The 12,500-nt window shown below is 39.9% G+C and overlaps 1 protein-coding gene and 1 long non-coding RNA gene across 2 annotated transcripts in view; one reads left to right on the top strand and one right to left on the bottom strand.

Annotated features, from left to right (window-relative positions):
- LOC138049608 (uncharacterized) overlaps positions 1-12,242 on the top strand; it is a 12,764-nt gene extending 522 nt beyond the window's left edge. Inside the window, exons 1-5 of the long non-coding RNA XR_011132412.1 lie at positions 1-12; positions 195-234; positions 9,584-9,716; positions 10,072-10,222; positions 11,152-12,242. The exon at positions 1-12 is cut by the window's left edge and continues 522 nt beyond it. This is a non-coding gene — a long non-coding RNA (uncharacterized lncRNA). The remainder of the gene's footprint in view (positions 13-194; positions 235-9,583; positions 9,717-10,071; positions 10,223-11,151) is intronic.
- Positions 2,305-6,007, bottom strand: LOC138049606 (frizzled-5-like). The gene has a single exon (XM_068895979.1). It carries the CDS (start codon positions 4,840-4,842, stop codon positions 3,208-3,210), a length of 1,635 nt encoding a protein of 544 aa, XP_068752080.1. The 5' UTR covers positions 4,843-6,007; the 3' UTR covers positions 2,305-3,207.
- Positions 12,243-12,500: the final 258 nt, after the last annotated feature.

Here is a 12,500-nt window from a genome sequence, read left to right as displayed (position 1 = left end):
AACACCAGCTCGGTAAGTTGTCAATGCCAAGCTTATGAGGCCTAACAAAGCCGAAACAGCTGTGTATGGCCGTCAATTGACCAAGTGAAATGGTTGTGCGCATGCGTGACATGATGACCTCACTGGGTTGGTGTTATGGTGTGTTCACCATGCCTTTAATGCTTATTTATAAATACTTTTTTTTTTAAATTTAGGTCCCGAAATGATGAGAGGGGGAAACTGAAGAAACACGAGGTAAACCTATAGTAACAAAGTCTAGAAAAAATTAGTGCAAACCCCGGACGCTAATGACATTGGTGTAAAGAGAGCGCGCATGCTCTAAAACCACTGCGCCAACCCCGCTTCCCGAACTTCAATCAGGTTATCAGGAAACTCTGATTTACAGGCAAAACGTAGACACGGAAAATCATAGCACGTTTCAAAATGGCGGTTATCCATCAGACTCACTTTGATGACGAGCCAAAAGTGCTCGAAGTGGCACGTCTCTCACGAGAAATGGATTAAAAGCTGAAAAGAAACGACAACAGAGCTTGATCACACGTTTCTCAGTAGGGTTTCGCTAATCTCAAAGAGAAGCCTAAACCATTGGATTAAACTCTAAAAAAGATATATAGGATATATATTTATAAAGGAGGCAGGAAGTTACGCCAAAGTTAAAACTTCCCTTGCAAGGAGAGTTTTCTGAGATCAATGCCTGGCGTCTCTTACAGTAATTCTTATCGTTTCTTGGTAGCTCAAGGATATGAAAGTTATTTGATTTGTTTAATTCACTTGAGATAAGCAAATTTTGAAGCTAGCTGACCTTGAAATGACATCGAAACATTGATTTTTCAGGTAGCTTTCTGTTATTTGCTCAAAAACACTGAAACTGCAATATTGAGATTTTAGCGACGAAACCCCGTCAGACAGATCGAGAATATATGTGACCTTTTAACTGAAGATACATCGAATACCACTTTTGGCATATCTGACAGAATTAAGCTAGCCTTCGAAGTAAGAGCTTTAAATCCCCTCCAGGGCTTTATCTTTTTTGGGTTCAAAGCGGAATTGCCTGTTTCATAGCACGATTCATCATTGAAACGCTTTCGTTACACTTCACGAACTCCCTTTATGATAAAATGACCCCATCAAAAGCCTTGACGACTACGAAAGTCAAGTTAAAACCGCAATGAATCTTGGAAGTTGCATAATTAGCGTTTGCGTGCCGTTTCACCACACGGACAACTTTAATACTTGGTCGGAAAAAGCAGATTATCCTGGGCGGTCCTTTTAATAAGATTTACGCCAGTTGTAGAGAATAGGGCGTCGGAAAAACTGCACTCAAAAACATGTGGTCTTCGAATGCATCCCTCTTTTGTCTATGACGGCAAAATGACTAGTAGGAAATATTGTTTGTCTACAAAGCAGATTCTATCTGATAGAATGTTCGCGAAGAGAGTAATTCCAACTGAATTCCATATACACAAAAGAGAAATACATCAAAATTAAACGTGAACAATGATCGCCGATCACAAAACTGTGACGCGAAGGAAGCAATACTTCACTAACAAATGAACCCTACGGCGCATAAATGTGCAGAAACGGTGGCTTGTCAATTTACGTAAAACGCCTGAGAACCATATATCAAATGGTTGCCATACGTTGTGTTTCAGACATCTTCAACTGTCTCACAACTGTACGCAATGTACACTTTGGCTAAGCATGTGTCAAGAACTACACACATATTCCGTTTGTGGCTTTTTGTGCCTATTGAATAAACAGCTCTCAGCTTTGTATTGCATGGAAGACGCCTGTATATTCGAGTCACGTAGAGACCTCCTCAAAATGGCACAAGAACAGTTCCTAAGCTGTTAAAATCTTATTAGTAGAGAGACAATTTCTATGTAAAATGCTGGCTCTGGTACCTTTCCAAAAGTTCATTTGTCAATCATAAACTAAAAATTCAGTTTTGTCACAAGCAAATAACTTTACCCCAATATTACGACAACTGTCACTTAAAGATAAACGTTTAGCGTTTTGAAAGCACTGTCCAGAGGATATAAATTTCAACCAGCTTTGGTAAACACGTTTTGAGTTTGCCATGGCGAGAACACTATACAAAATAGCACAAGAAGAGAGTGTTTTTTTTTTTCACCGAAACTCAAGAAAGTCAAAAAGCACGATAGTGATTAGGCGCTTGATATATTTGAAGAGATGGGCTGAACTGCTAATTAGAGGGCTGGATCTCCAACCGCAATTCAATCTTTTGTTTTCTTAGTTCGTTAAGTGTTTTGTCATGTGTAAAGAAAAGATGAACCAGCAAGATACAAGTTCAATAATCGATGTTCTGGTCAAATTCGGACGTAGCGTTATTCCATAAACAATACAACGCTTGGAGAAACTGGAACAAATAAAGAAACGCAATCTCCTAAACAATGTACTACAAATGCATTAATAAATGTTCAAAAAATGATTTCTTGTTTAATGTCGACTGGAATGTAAATAATCTCAAATTTTATCCTTCAATAGACATAGACAGTTTCAGTGACTAGTTTGTGTTAAAAGATTAAAAATGACATGTCTTTCGACGTAAAAGTTTTGTCAGTGGCGAAGCATGTATTGTTGAATGATATGCCAATAATGGCCTCAGGGAAGACCTCTCTCTTGGGACCTATAATTAGCGCCGTAATTAGTCTATTCAAAGACTAGCTCTAAACCTCTGTCTACAAGGGAAAACTCTTTTTCTTTTAAGCTAGCTTCTAAGGTGTTCTTGTCTTAATAGACCGGTGCCCTTAAAAGTCGCTTATATGCACGAAGTATGATCCCCAAATTAACGTTAAAAAACTTTTACCTTGAGAAGCTTTGTATTACAATGAACGACGCGCCGAATCCAGAAACGACTTGTTGAAGAAACTAATTCATTACCTTATGCAAATTTTGCGCCGAATTCATGAATGTTTATCTCGTTGTCAGACCTCAGCGTGGTTGATTTTTTAAGTCAATACTTGTATTTTATACAGTTGCATGAAATCCGGAAGAGATTAGGCGCTGTGTGTCTGTTCGTTGGTCAAGTTTCCTTGATGTGTCGTGAATGTTTGTCACATTCTGCACTTCACACAGGCCAATAATTCGATATTGTGCATTGAAAATGCTTGGTGCTTTCTCAAGCGAGCGAGTGGGCTGGAAAAGAATTGAATATCTTTTCTAAAAACAAACATCCCGTGCAGCTTAGACGGTAGCTGTCAGAGCTTTTGCAGCTTTGTCTCTCTTGGGTCGGTGTACGCCTGTCAAACGATAAAAGAATTTCTTCCAAGATTCAATAGTCTTTCCCGACCAGATCCAAAATCCTGAAGTTATGCCAACTACCAGAGCCATAAAATACTTGATAATAAACACTGAGTGGTCGGGACGCACATCATGACCTCCACGACACTCGGCACAAACAACCGATCGCTCCCAGCTCTTTCTGTTAACGTATTCGTAAAAGTAACAAGCGACAACGATTGTCGCAGGAACAGTGTATAAAACCGAGAAAACTCCGATTCGAATCATGAGCTTTTCAAGTTTGTCGGTCTTGATGAGTTTATCCGTTTGCGTGCGCAAAACTTCGCGAATGCGAATTAAAGAATAAAATCCAGCTATCAAGAAGGAAGTCCCAAAGACAAGATAAACGAGGAGAGGTACTACCACGAATACGATAAGACTTCGACGATTATGATTTCCCACGAAACAAATTCCGCTCACTGGATCGCCATCGACGGTTGACATGGCGAGAACGGCGATGGTTTGAACCGCTGGGACGAGCCACGCTGCTACGTGGAAATATTGCGAATAGTTGGTGATTGCCTCAGTCGACCATTTCATTCCGGCCGATAAGAACCAGGTGAAAGATAGAATGACCCACCACAGCGACGAGGCCATGCCAAAGAAATATATTAGCAAGAAGACGATTGTACAGGGGGCAGGACCTGATGTTTCGTATCTCATCAATCCATCTGAATCACAAGCCACTGCTCTGCGTCCAGCCACAAACCGAATGATGTAACCTATCGCCACGAAACAGTAGCAAAAGGACAGAAAGATGATGGGTCGTTCTGGATATTTGAAGCGTTTCATGTCGATCAGAAACGTGAGCGAAGTTATGAGCGTGGAAATAAAGCACAAGACGGCCCATAGTCCGATCCAAAACGAGGCAAAATTTTCCTGATCTTGTGTGAAATAAGTTTTGTTGCACGCCATTACGCATCCGAGAAGGCCCCCTGTGGAAATGTCCTGTAAACCCGTCGTCACTTTTTTGTCTATGACTGAAACAAATGGAGCTCTGCATGAACAGCAATTACCCGAGCGTTTATTAACTTTTAAAACGAGCGGTATAGTGCTGATTCCAATCGGTGGAGGCGTTGATGTTGTTAAATTTTCACTCGTGTCGTTTCGACCCATACATATCTGCTCGCCACCGAATATAGGGAAGTTTTCACATTTCATCCGCTCCGGCCACGAAAATCCATACTGTTTCATCAAAGGCGCGCAACCTTTTCTGGCCCGTTCACAAATCGATCGGCACGGAGGAACTTCATCGCGGAAATTCAACTGACACATTGGCGCGTACATTGAACACAGAAAGAACTTCAGATCTGGCGAGCATTTGATTTCGACCAACGGCCAAAATTGATGAACTTCCAAGGCTGCTTCCTCTTGTGTATCGTGGTTAAACATATTGGGCATGTATGTTAAATTGTAGCCAATCTTTTGGCACATGGGTATTTTGATCTTTTCGCATTTTTTTTCCTGGCCAAGAACGACGTATAGCGAACAAAACAACGCTAAAATTAATAACTCGATGCTGTATGTCTGTGCTGCCATTATGCTTGCTGTTTCGAAACTGAATTCATTCTGATGTTAGCTAAGTGTTTTGTCGCGGTTTGGTCGCTTGCATGTCACTCTTGTCATTAGATCAGCAATATTGACAGATTCAAACGGTAACCAATCAGCGCTCGATCCTTTCTCATTAGTGAATTGTGTCTTGTAATTCGCACGTCAGTCAATGGCAGTTTTAAGCCAAAGCCATTAGCAAAGAAACGCATTTCCTTGGAAATGGTGCTTCATCAAATCTATTCACTTCATCTGGCATTGTCCAAAAGGTACACAAAAGATCTCGTTATTCTTGGTGATCCATATAGGGTTGCGATTGATTTGCGCAAAGCCTCTTGGCGCTACCCAAGTTGGGATTTATTTGGGATGTTTGCCCATGGGTCGAATGCAAATATTTTAAGGCTTAAGCTCAGCAAATATTTGCTCACGGATTATTGGCTGGATATTTCGAGATCTGCATATCTTTTCTCACACCTAATACATATCACGCCTATTTGCCATTAACACGCTGCGATATCAAATCTTTGACAGAGGGACAAAAGATTTGAAGCACAGGGCAGTCATAAGTGCTCTGTTCGCATCCAACACAATATCGCCCCAAATTGAATAATTGCAAGTCTCGAAGCTCTTTAAAAGCTCATCAGAAGCATTTTTTTAATCCACGAAATTCAAAGAAATCGATTCAAGATACTCTTATAATAAAATTGTTGAAGATGATGGAGTTTGTACACTGATGCCCCACAATTTTCGGCCGCAAACCTAACCGGTGATACGTATCAAGGAAACTGTCATTTGGGGAGGAGACCAAATTGCAAATATGTGATAACTAATGTTTTATAAACTGACAACGTTTGTGACACTAATGAAATGTGTGAAGCCATTTGCAAGCACTTAACGATTTCGTATGACATATCTAGATGGGCTCGAGTTTACGCGCGCAGAAAATGACTGAAAAAGTCGCAGAAGCTATTTCCCAATACAATTTATGGGCTTTTATGACAAGCGTCAAAAACAGGATGTCCTTGGCTTTACGACAGCTATCTTACAGCCTTGACAATATCATTCCTGCATTTTGATGAAGAATGTTCAAGTGTCTTTATTCTAATTGTGCGTGCTTTCATACGAGATTATTAAAGAAGTCAATTACTGAAAACTTGTATTTTTCTTAAAGTAGTTTTGGTCGAACGACTGAGCTAAAAAATTGTAGTTTACCCGCTGAATTAAAGTAAATTCAAACATCCCACAACTTTGATAATAAAAGAAATTAATGTAAACACTCAAACAAAGTCAATGAAACGGCAAATATTCTGTTCCGCACTAGCAACCCTCAACAATGTCTCCAACTTGTCTACGGCCACGCGAAAGGGAGAAACCTTTTATTGGAATTAAAGGGGGTTGTACCAACTATTTATACACAGGATTTCAGTAAGTCGGCTTCGTATCACAGCGGTGTTCTGTTAACGGAGATCAGATAGTTTCAGTTACTTCTTTATTCGCCTGTTTACGTTATACATTTATACAAGATTATTAGAGTAGTTCAGGGAGACAGAAGGTCAGGACTTCTGTAGTAATTATCATTAGCCAAACTTTTGTCTCACGAATTTCCTTTCTTTTAGTTTGAGATTTGCACACGAATTCACAACAATAAAATATCGAGAAAGAAATCTCCGCCTCTCTGGCTCGAAAGAAACAAAAGAAACAGACGAAACACCACTGAAAAAAAAAATGCATTCTTAATGTATTTAAATAAAGACAACTTGCTTTTGTTGGTCATAAACGCGAGGTGTACTTCTGTCAAGAAGCATCGATGCGAAGTTCTTTGGGGCGCAATATTCAAAATGTGATATTTTTTCCAAACAATATCGGGAAAAATATTTCGGTTTGAATGCAAAAAGATATCATCACACAAAGAGGAAATTTATTCAAAGATAAAAGTGAAAAACAAATATAGGTCGAAATCTATACAATAGAGATTTTGTTCTGTACGATGCACGCAAAAATTAATCGGATCAGACTGAAATCCGAACACTAAGTCACGCTGCCGAAAAATTAGCCCGCTGCGAACTGGGCGCTTGTAGATCGATTTAACTTCCCGTTGCCGGGTATTTTAGGCAAAAATATTATAAAAAGCTCAGAGAGTCACAAGCTGGCCCTCATAGAGACAATTTGTTTACAACCGACAGTGAATTAACAGTACTGTATTTACAGATTACGTTGTAGGTCTTCAGCTCTAAGTACATCTTAACAAGAAACTTTTTTTTTGACAAAGAAAAGCGTCCCAATTCGTTGTTAACCTTTTGAGATTTTCGCCCAGTAAAACGTTTCCACGGGCATTGAGAGTAAGCGAGTCTATCTTAACCTTCAGAGCTCAACGGCTTCTCATATCTACACCTTGCTCAAATTTAAATAAAAGCAAACATTTAAGACTATTTCAGGGCACGTCGAGGAAGTACGATGATCATATTTTTGCTTCGAAATGGGTTTATCGCCCGCAGAGAATGATCTGTAACTAGTAAACTGGAGAAGAAACATAATGCAAGGCTTTCGGAGGTAAAATATATCCCTAGAATCTTTACTTTATAATTCCCTAATTGATTTTTCTGTCGACTTCAGACAGACACAAGACTCTTTTCTAAATTCTGCAGATGTCGCGTGTCGATCATGGTTTGGCAGCAGTTTTATCATTTGCCAGTATCGATGCCAGTAGGTTAAGGACGGAAATGGCCCTTTCTTTAATTTGCGAGGGTAAGAAAACTTGAAAATGATTTTCTTAACTAGAACGATTTTCCAATAAAATTGGAGCAAAATCTTTACAAATCTGTAAGTCTCGACAACGAACGAACATTAATAACTTAGTTAAATGTTTTTGTGGAAATTAGAGAAGCGGTCGAAAAGATTACATTCTCGACAACCGAATCCTGAATTTTTTAGAGATCATAACATCAAAAGCGCTTGACAGAGACGTTGCTAAAATAGTAAAAAGAGAATTATTTTATCAGAAATTAGTGAAGCAAATAGAAAATTAGTCTGAACTAGGATTTAAGCCACATTCGGATCAGTAACTGCCAAATTTTTGTTGCGTTTGTTGTCATATTTACTGGTAAGTGCTTTTGAAAGTCTATTCCGCCAGACATGTCCCCAGCTTCCGGAATGGATTTTTTACAAATTATAAAGAGAGAATTAAAATGTCACCAAGTTCGCATCCTTTTTGTGAATTCATTTCAGGGATCCACTTTTCGTGGACACCAAGCTGAAATTTATCACAGGCCAAAGTGAAATGGAAGGATTAAATGGCTGATACGAGTCGCGTGTGGTCCCTGAGTTGTGTTACAATAAAAACGTGCTATATGTCGTGCCACCGAAAAAAAATTTAAACAAGTTAAATTAAACAAGTCGTGCCGTCCGAACGGATCTTTTATTAAAATAAAGTCGAATTTCATTGAATCCGGCGATATAGGACCGGGCAAGTTATCAATTAAGTTATAAATTTACTTCAACGGGGTACATAAATACGGTCAAATACTGTAGTCTCCCTTAAACTCGACAGCTGCACTACCAAGATACTAAAGTACTAAAATACTAAATATGAAAATATCAAGTTAACTTGAAGGGCTAAAATAATTCTGTCATTTCTGAAGTTGTAGAAGGATGTGGTACATGATTGGTTTTCCTGTTTGTTCTTGTTTGGCTATTGTTCTCTATTGTTTTTCTAAAAAAAACCCGGAACCCTTTCAATAGCTGACTTTGACCCTAAAGGTCGTGTTATGACGCCAAAAAAATGTGCAAAAAATCGTGCCGCAAGAAAGTCCTACCACAAGAGGTTCGTGCGTGTCACACTTAAAATCATACCACAAAAAAACGTGCACAAAAAGAGTGGTCCCGGAAATTAAACGTAATGCCACAAAAGCCCGCAGAAGGAAATTTGGACTGGCATCCGTAACAGAGAGCTTCATGGCACCAAAAAATTGTTAATGACGCAATTTGTCCTATTACCGGTTTTTTTATGCGTAGGAATTAATATTTAAATCTAGAATTCGCAGACATGTCGAGCAGAAGAGTTTGAGGACTCAGGAACTTTCCTCTGTGTAGGGAAATGAGTCTGGAAACGAAGTCTTCCATCTGAGCGGGTCTTACGTTGACTAAATATATTTTTTTAAATGGCGAGAAGTTATTTCTCAACTTTTGCACGACATCGCGGTGGCCCTTGTTTGTATCCCAAACTTATCTTTCGGGAATTGAACTTCGGCTTCTTCTGGAAACGTTTTCTTCTGTTTCGCTTAACACGCATGCAACTTCGTTCCCATGATTTTTTTCCCGTAGAATTACGGGGGTACCCAACTGTCGGGGGAGAAAACTCCCGGTATTCTCCAGGATAATTGGTTCAGAACAATGGGTCCACAATAAAGTCGACGAAACTTGAACGATTTAATTTTATCACACGCGAAAACAAAGTACAAATTTCAGGACCTCGTGCTCTAGCTAAAAAAGCAATTGCACATGTGCGCGTATACAGGCATACCAATAATTTTCCTTCATAATACTCTCCCCTTCTTGATATAAAATATCAACAAAGTTTCACAGTTGGTCTCCGAAACACAGTCTTTCCAACCTGGGCATCAACAACACGAACTCTACTGTCTCTCCCAGGAAACACTTTGACAATCCTCCCGAGAGGCCACTTTCCTCTTGGAGTATCTGTAGACATGACGATAACAATATCTCCGATTTTCAGGTAAGCTTCGTCCTTGCACCACTCTACTCCTGAATCCACTCCTGTAACCACCTGTGCCAAAAATGACGGACAAGTTCTTGGACAAGACGCCATCTCTTTCTTGGATTGAAAGTTCCAGTGTCAACACTATCAGGTGCAAAATCTACCTCCCATTTGACCATGTAAGAAATGATTCGGGGTGAAAGGGGTCAGATTAATAGGTTCGCTTGACTGGTAGGTTAATGGTCTGGAGTTGATTAAACCTTCTGCTCCCACAATTGCGCTCAGAAGTTCCTCGTCTGTAATATCCGCAAAGCATCAGGATGGCATAATTAGCTAATTAGCTTTCTTCGCAGACCTGATCATGATTTCATGTACCCCGCTAAAGTGTGGGGCAAGAGGAAGGAAGGGGGGGGGGGGGGGGGTTAAGTGCTACTGCACCCCATGACTACTCATGACGTTCTGAATCTTTTTACGGTCTAAAGCTCTCAATTCTCTCGGTTCATTAGTGCAACCATCAAAATTAGTGCCGTTGTCAGACGATAGAGACCTTACGCAACAGGAGGCCAAGGAGGACGGCAACTTGTGTTCGCGAGAGGACTAGGTCGAGCACGCGAGCTATGACGTTGCCGTTTTGTAAACAAAGAGTTGATTTTAGTGGTGAGTATATTTCGGCTGGCCAGACCAGCCTTCTTCAGGTACAATGAAAGTTTATATTGGATTTCTTCTATGCACTTATATATTGTAAATTGATGTTGACCACAGACCACAAACCCGAGTGACCACAGAAGCAATATATATGTACATAGAGGCAATCCAATGTATTATTCTTCTTCTAATTATTATTATTATTATTATTATTATTATTATTATTATTTTTATTATGTAAACTCTCATTGTACCTGAAGAAGGTTAGTTTGGCCAGCCAAATCGGCTCTTGCTCAAAATATTTAGTTTCTCAACTCATCAGCCGATCAGATCAAGCCACTGATCCAACGTACACCGACAGGAAGATTGTGCACAGCTGCTTGCTTCAAAACTCTGTAAACAAACCTTTCGCAACACAATGCATCGCCAGTCTAGCTACAACTTTTAAGTGCTTAATGTGCAGCAAAATCGGAACTTTCAGTGACTAAAAAAGCAGTCTTTTAACAGCAAATGATGTGAACCTACAGACAGCGGAGAACTTCCTCGACAATCGATGTTAATACCGACATACGGGGGAAAAACGTAAATCCGGAGGGGATTTTGTGTGTTTAAGTCCGAAAATGGCCTCCTTTAGAGATGCAAGAGGCACCACTTACGATAGCAAACGACATGACTCTCATAGACGATGAAGAACTGCTTCTCCTGTACGACTTGAATTCATCAAAGAACCTCGACATACCTTACTGGAGATACGACAAATTCGATCTCGATACCTTGACAGACGCCGAATGCAAGAGCAAATTTCGGTTTCACAACCACGATATCTTAACTCTTCTCGAAGTGTTAAATCCCCCTGAAAAAATCATTTGTGAAAACCGTTTTTACGTTTACAGTGATGAAGCTCTCAGTATGTTTTTAAGACGATTTGCATATCTATGTAGATACGAAGATTTGGTATCAAGATTTGGAAGTGCTGTCCCGCAGATCAGCATGGTTGGGAACGAAATGATCGGTTTAATCTGCGCAACATGGTCATTAACTGACTGAGTTAAACCAGCCATGTCTATCACCAGCAGATCTAGTCACGTTGGCAGATGCGGTTCATCGAAAGGGAGCTGCACTTGAAAACTGCTGGGGATTCGTAGACGGTACCGTGCGACCAGTGTCGATTAGAGTAAACTTTTTGGTGAACGTTTTTGTAGCATCAGGTCAGCGGTTTCACTTGGCACGTGTTCTGTACATCCGCCATCTCGTGTGTGTTGTACCTTTGCGATAACACTTCAGTTTATTTTGCCTATTTCTGTTTTTCAAGATTAACTTCTTCTTATTTAAAACTTTGCTAAATATCAGCGTTGAACAGCATTTGGGATTAGTGAAATAAACTCTTTTTTAATTTTTAATCTGGGAGTAGCGTTAATCGGCTTTTCAACAACCGCACCCAGGAGTTCACCAGTGAGTGCTATATAATGGACACAAAAGGGTTCATTTCATTAAATTCCAGAGTTTTGTTGCTGCAAATGGACTTATTGCGAACCTGTACGGTCCAGTCGAAGGTCGATGACATGATAGTGGTATGTTGGCAATGTTTGGTTGCTGCCAATGTTAGAGGTTCATTCCATATCACAAAATGGTCAACCCCTCTGTCTTTCCGGCGACCCAACTTACCCTTTTAGGGTATATCTTCAGGGACCTTACAAAGGTGCTGCCCTGACACCACAGCAAGAACTACAGTCCGACGATGGAATAAACTGCAATACCTCTGGCTTGTTTGACAACCACTTTCTAGGGTACATTCCCTGCAGAGGTCCACAGCTGCGACAGCTGGTTGTACAATTCCACTGCTGTCTTCACATCGGGTAATGAATCCATGCTGTCATCCGTATAGGTACAGTCTTTGGATTGTTTCAGCTGCAAGAGGAACTATGGACTGGTGTCTCCTGGCATGGGGCTTTTCAGGAACAATAACAGTTATAAAATAATAATTTACATAGTTATTTGAATTATCTACAAGATTAAAAATAAAAAACGAAAATAACTACTCGTCACTATATCAATTACGTAACTACTCATCACTATATTAATTAATGATGAAATGGTATATGAAATGAATCATATGAACTGCGGATATAAAATCAAGTGAAGCTATGATCTTCGCAGTTATGAACGCAATTTTCAGGCTTCTCTACGCAATTGTAAAAATTGCATTCATAACTGCGAAGATCATAGTTTCACTTGACTATATCAATTACTCCCAGAAAAAACCCTTAGAAGTTTGTTCCTTAAACGCTTC

Source organism: Montipora capricornis, chromosome 5 (assembly GCF_036669925.1).
Source record: "Montipora capricornis isolate CH-2021 chromosome 5, ASM3666992v2, whole genome shotgun sequence".
Taxonomy (NCBI): domain Eukaryota; kingdom Metazoa; phylum Cnidaria; class Anthozoa; order Scleractinia; family Acroporidae; genus Montipora; species Montipora capricornis.
This window is presented reverse-complemented; position numbering and strand designations above follow the sequence as displayed.

Bases quoted from the DNA above. Each gene is read 5' to 3' on its own strand.
- LOC138049606 (XM_068895979.1), bottom strand. From the start codon at position 4,842: ATGGCAGCACAGACATACAGCATCGAGTTATTAATTTTAGCGTTGTTT.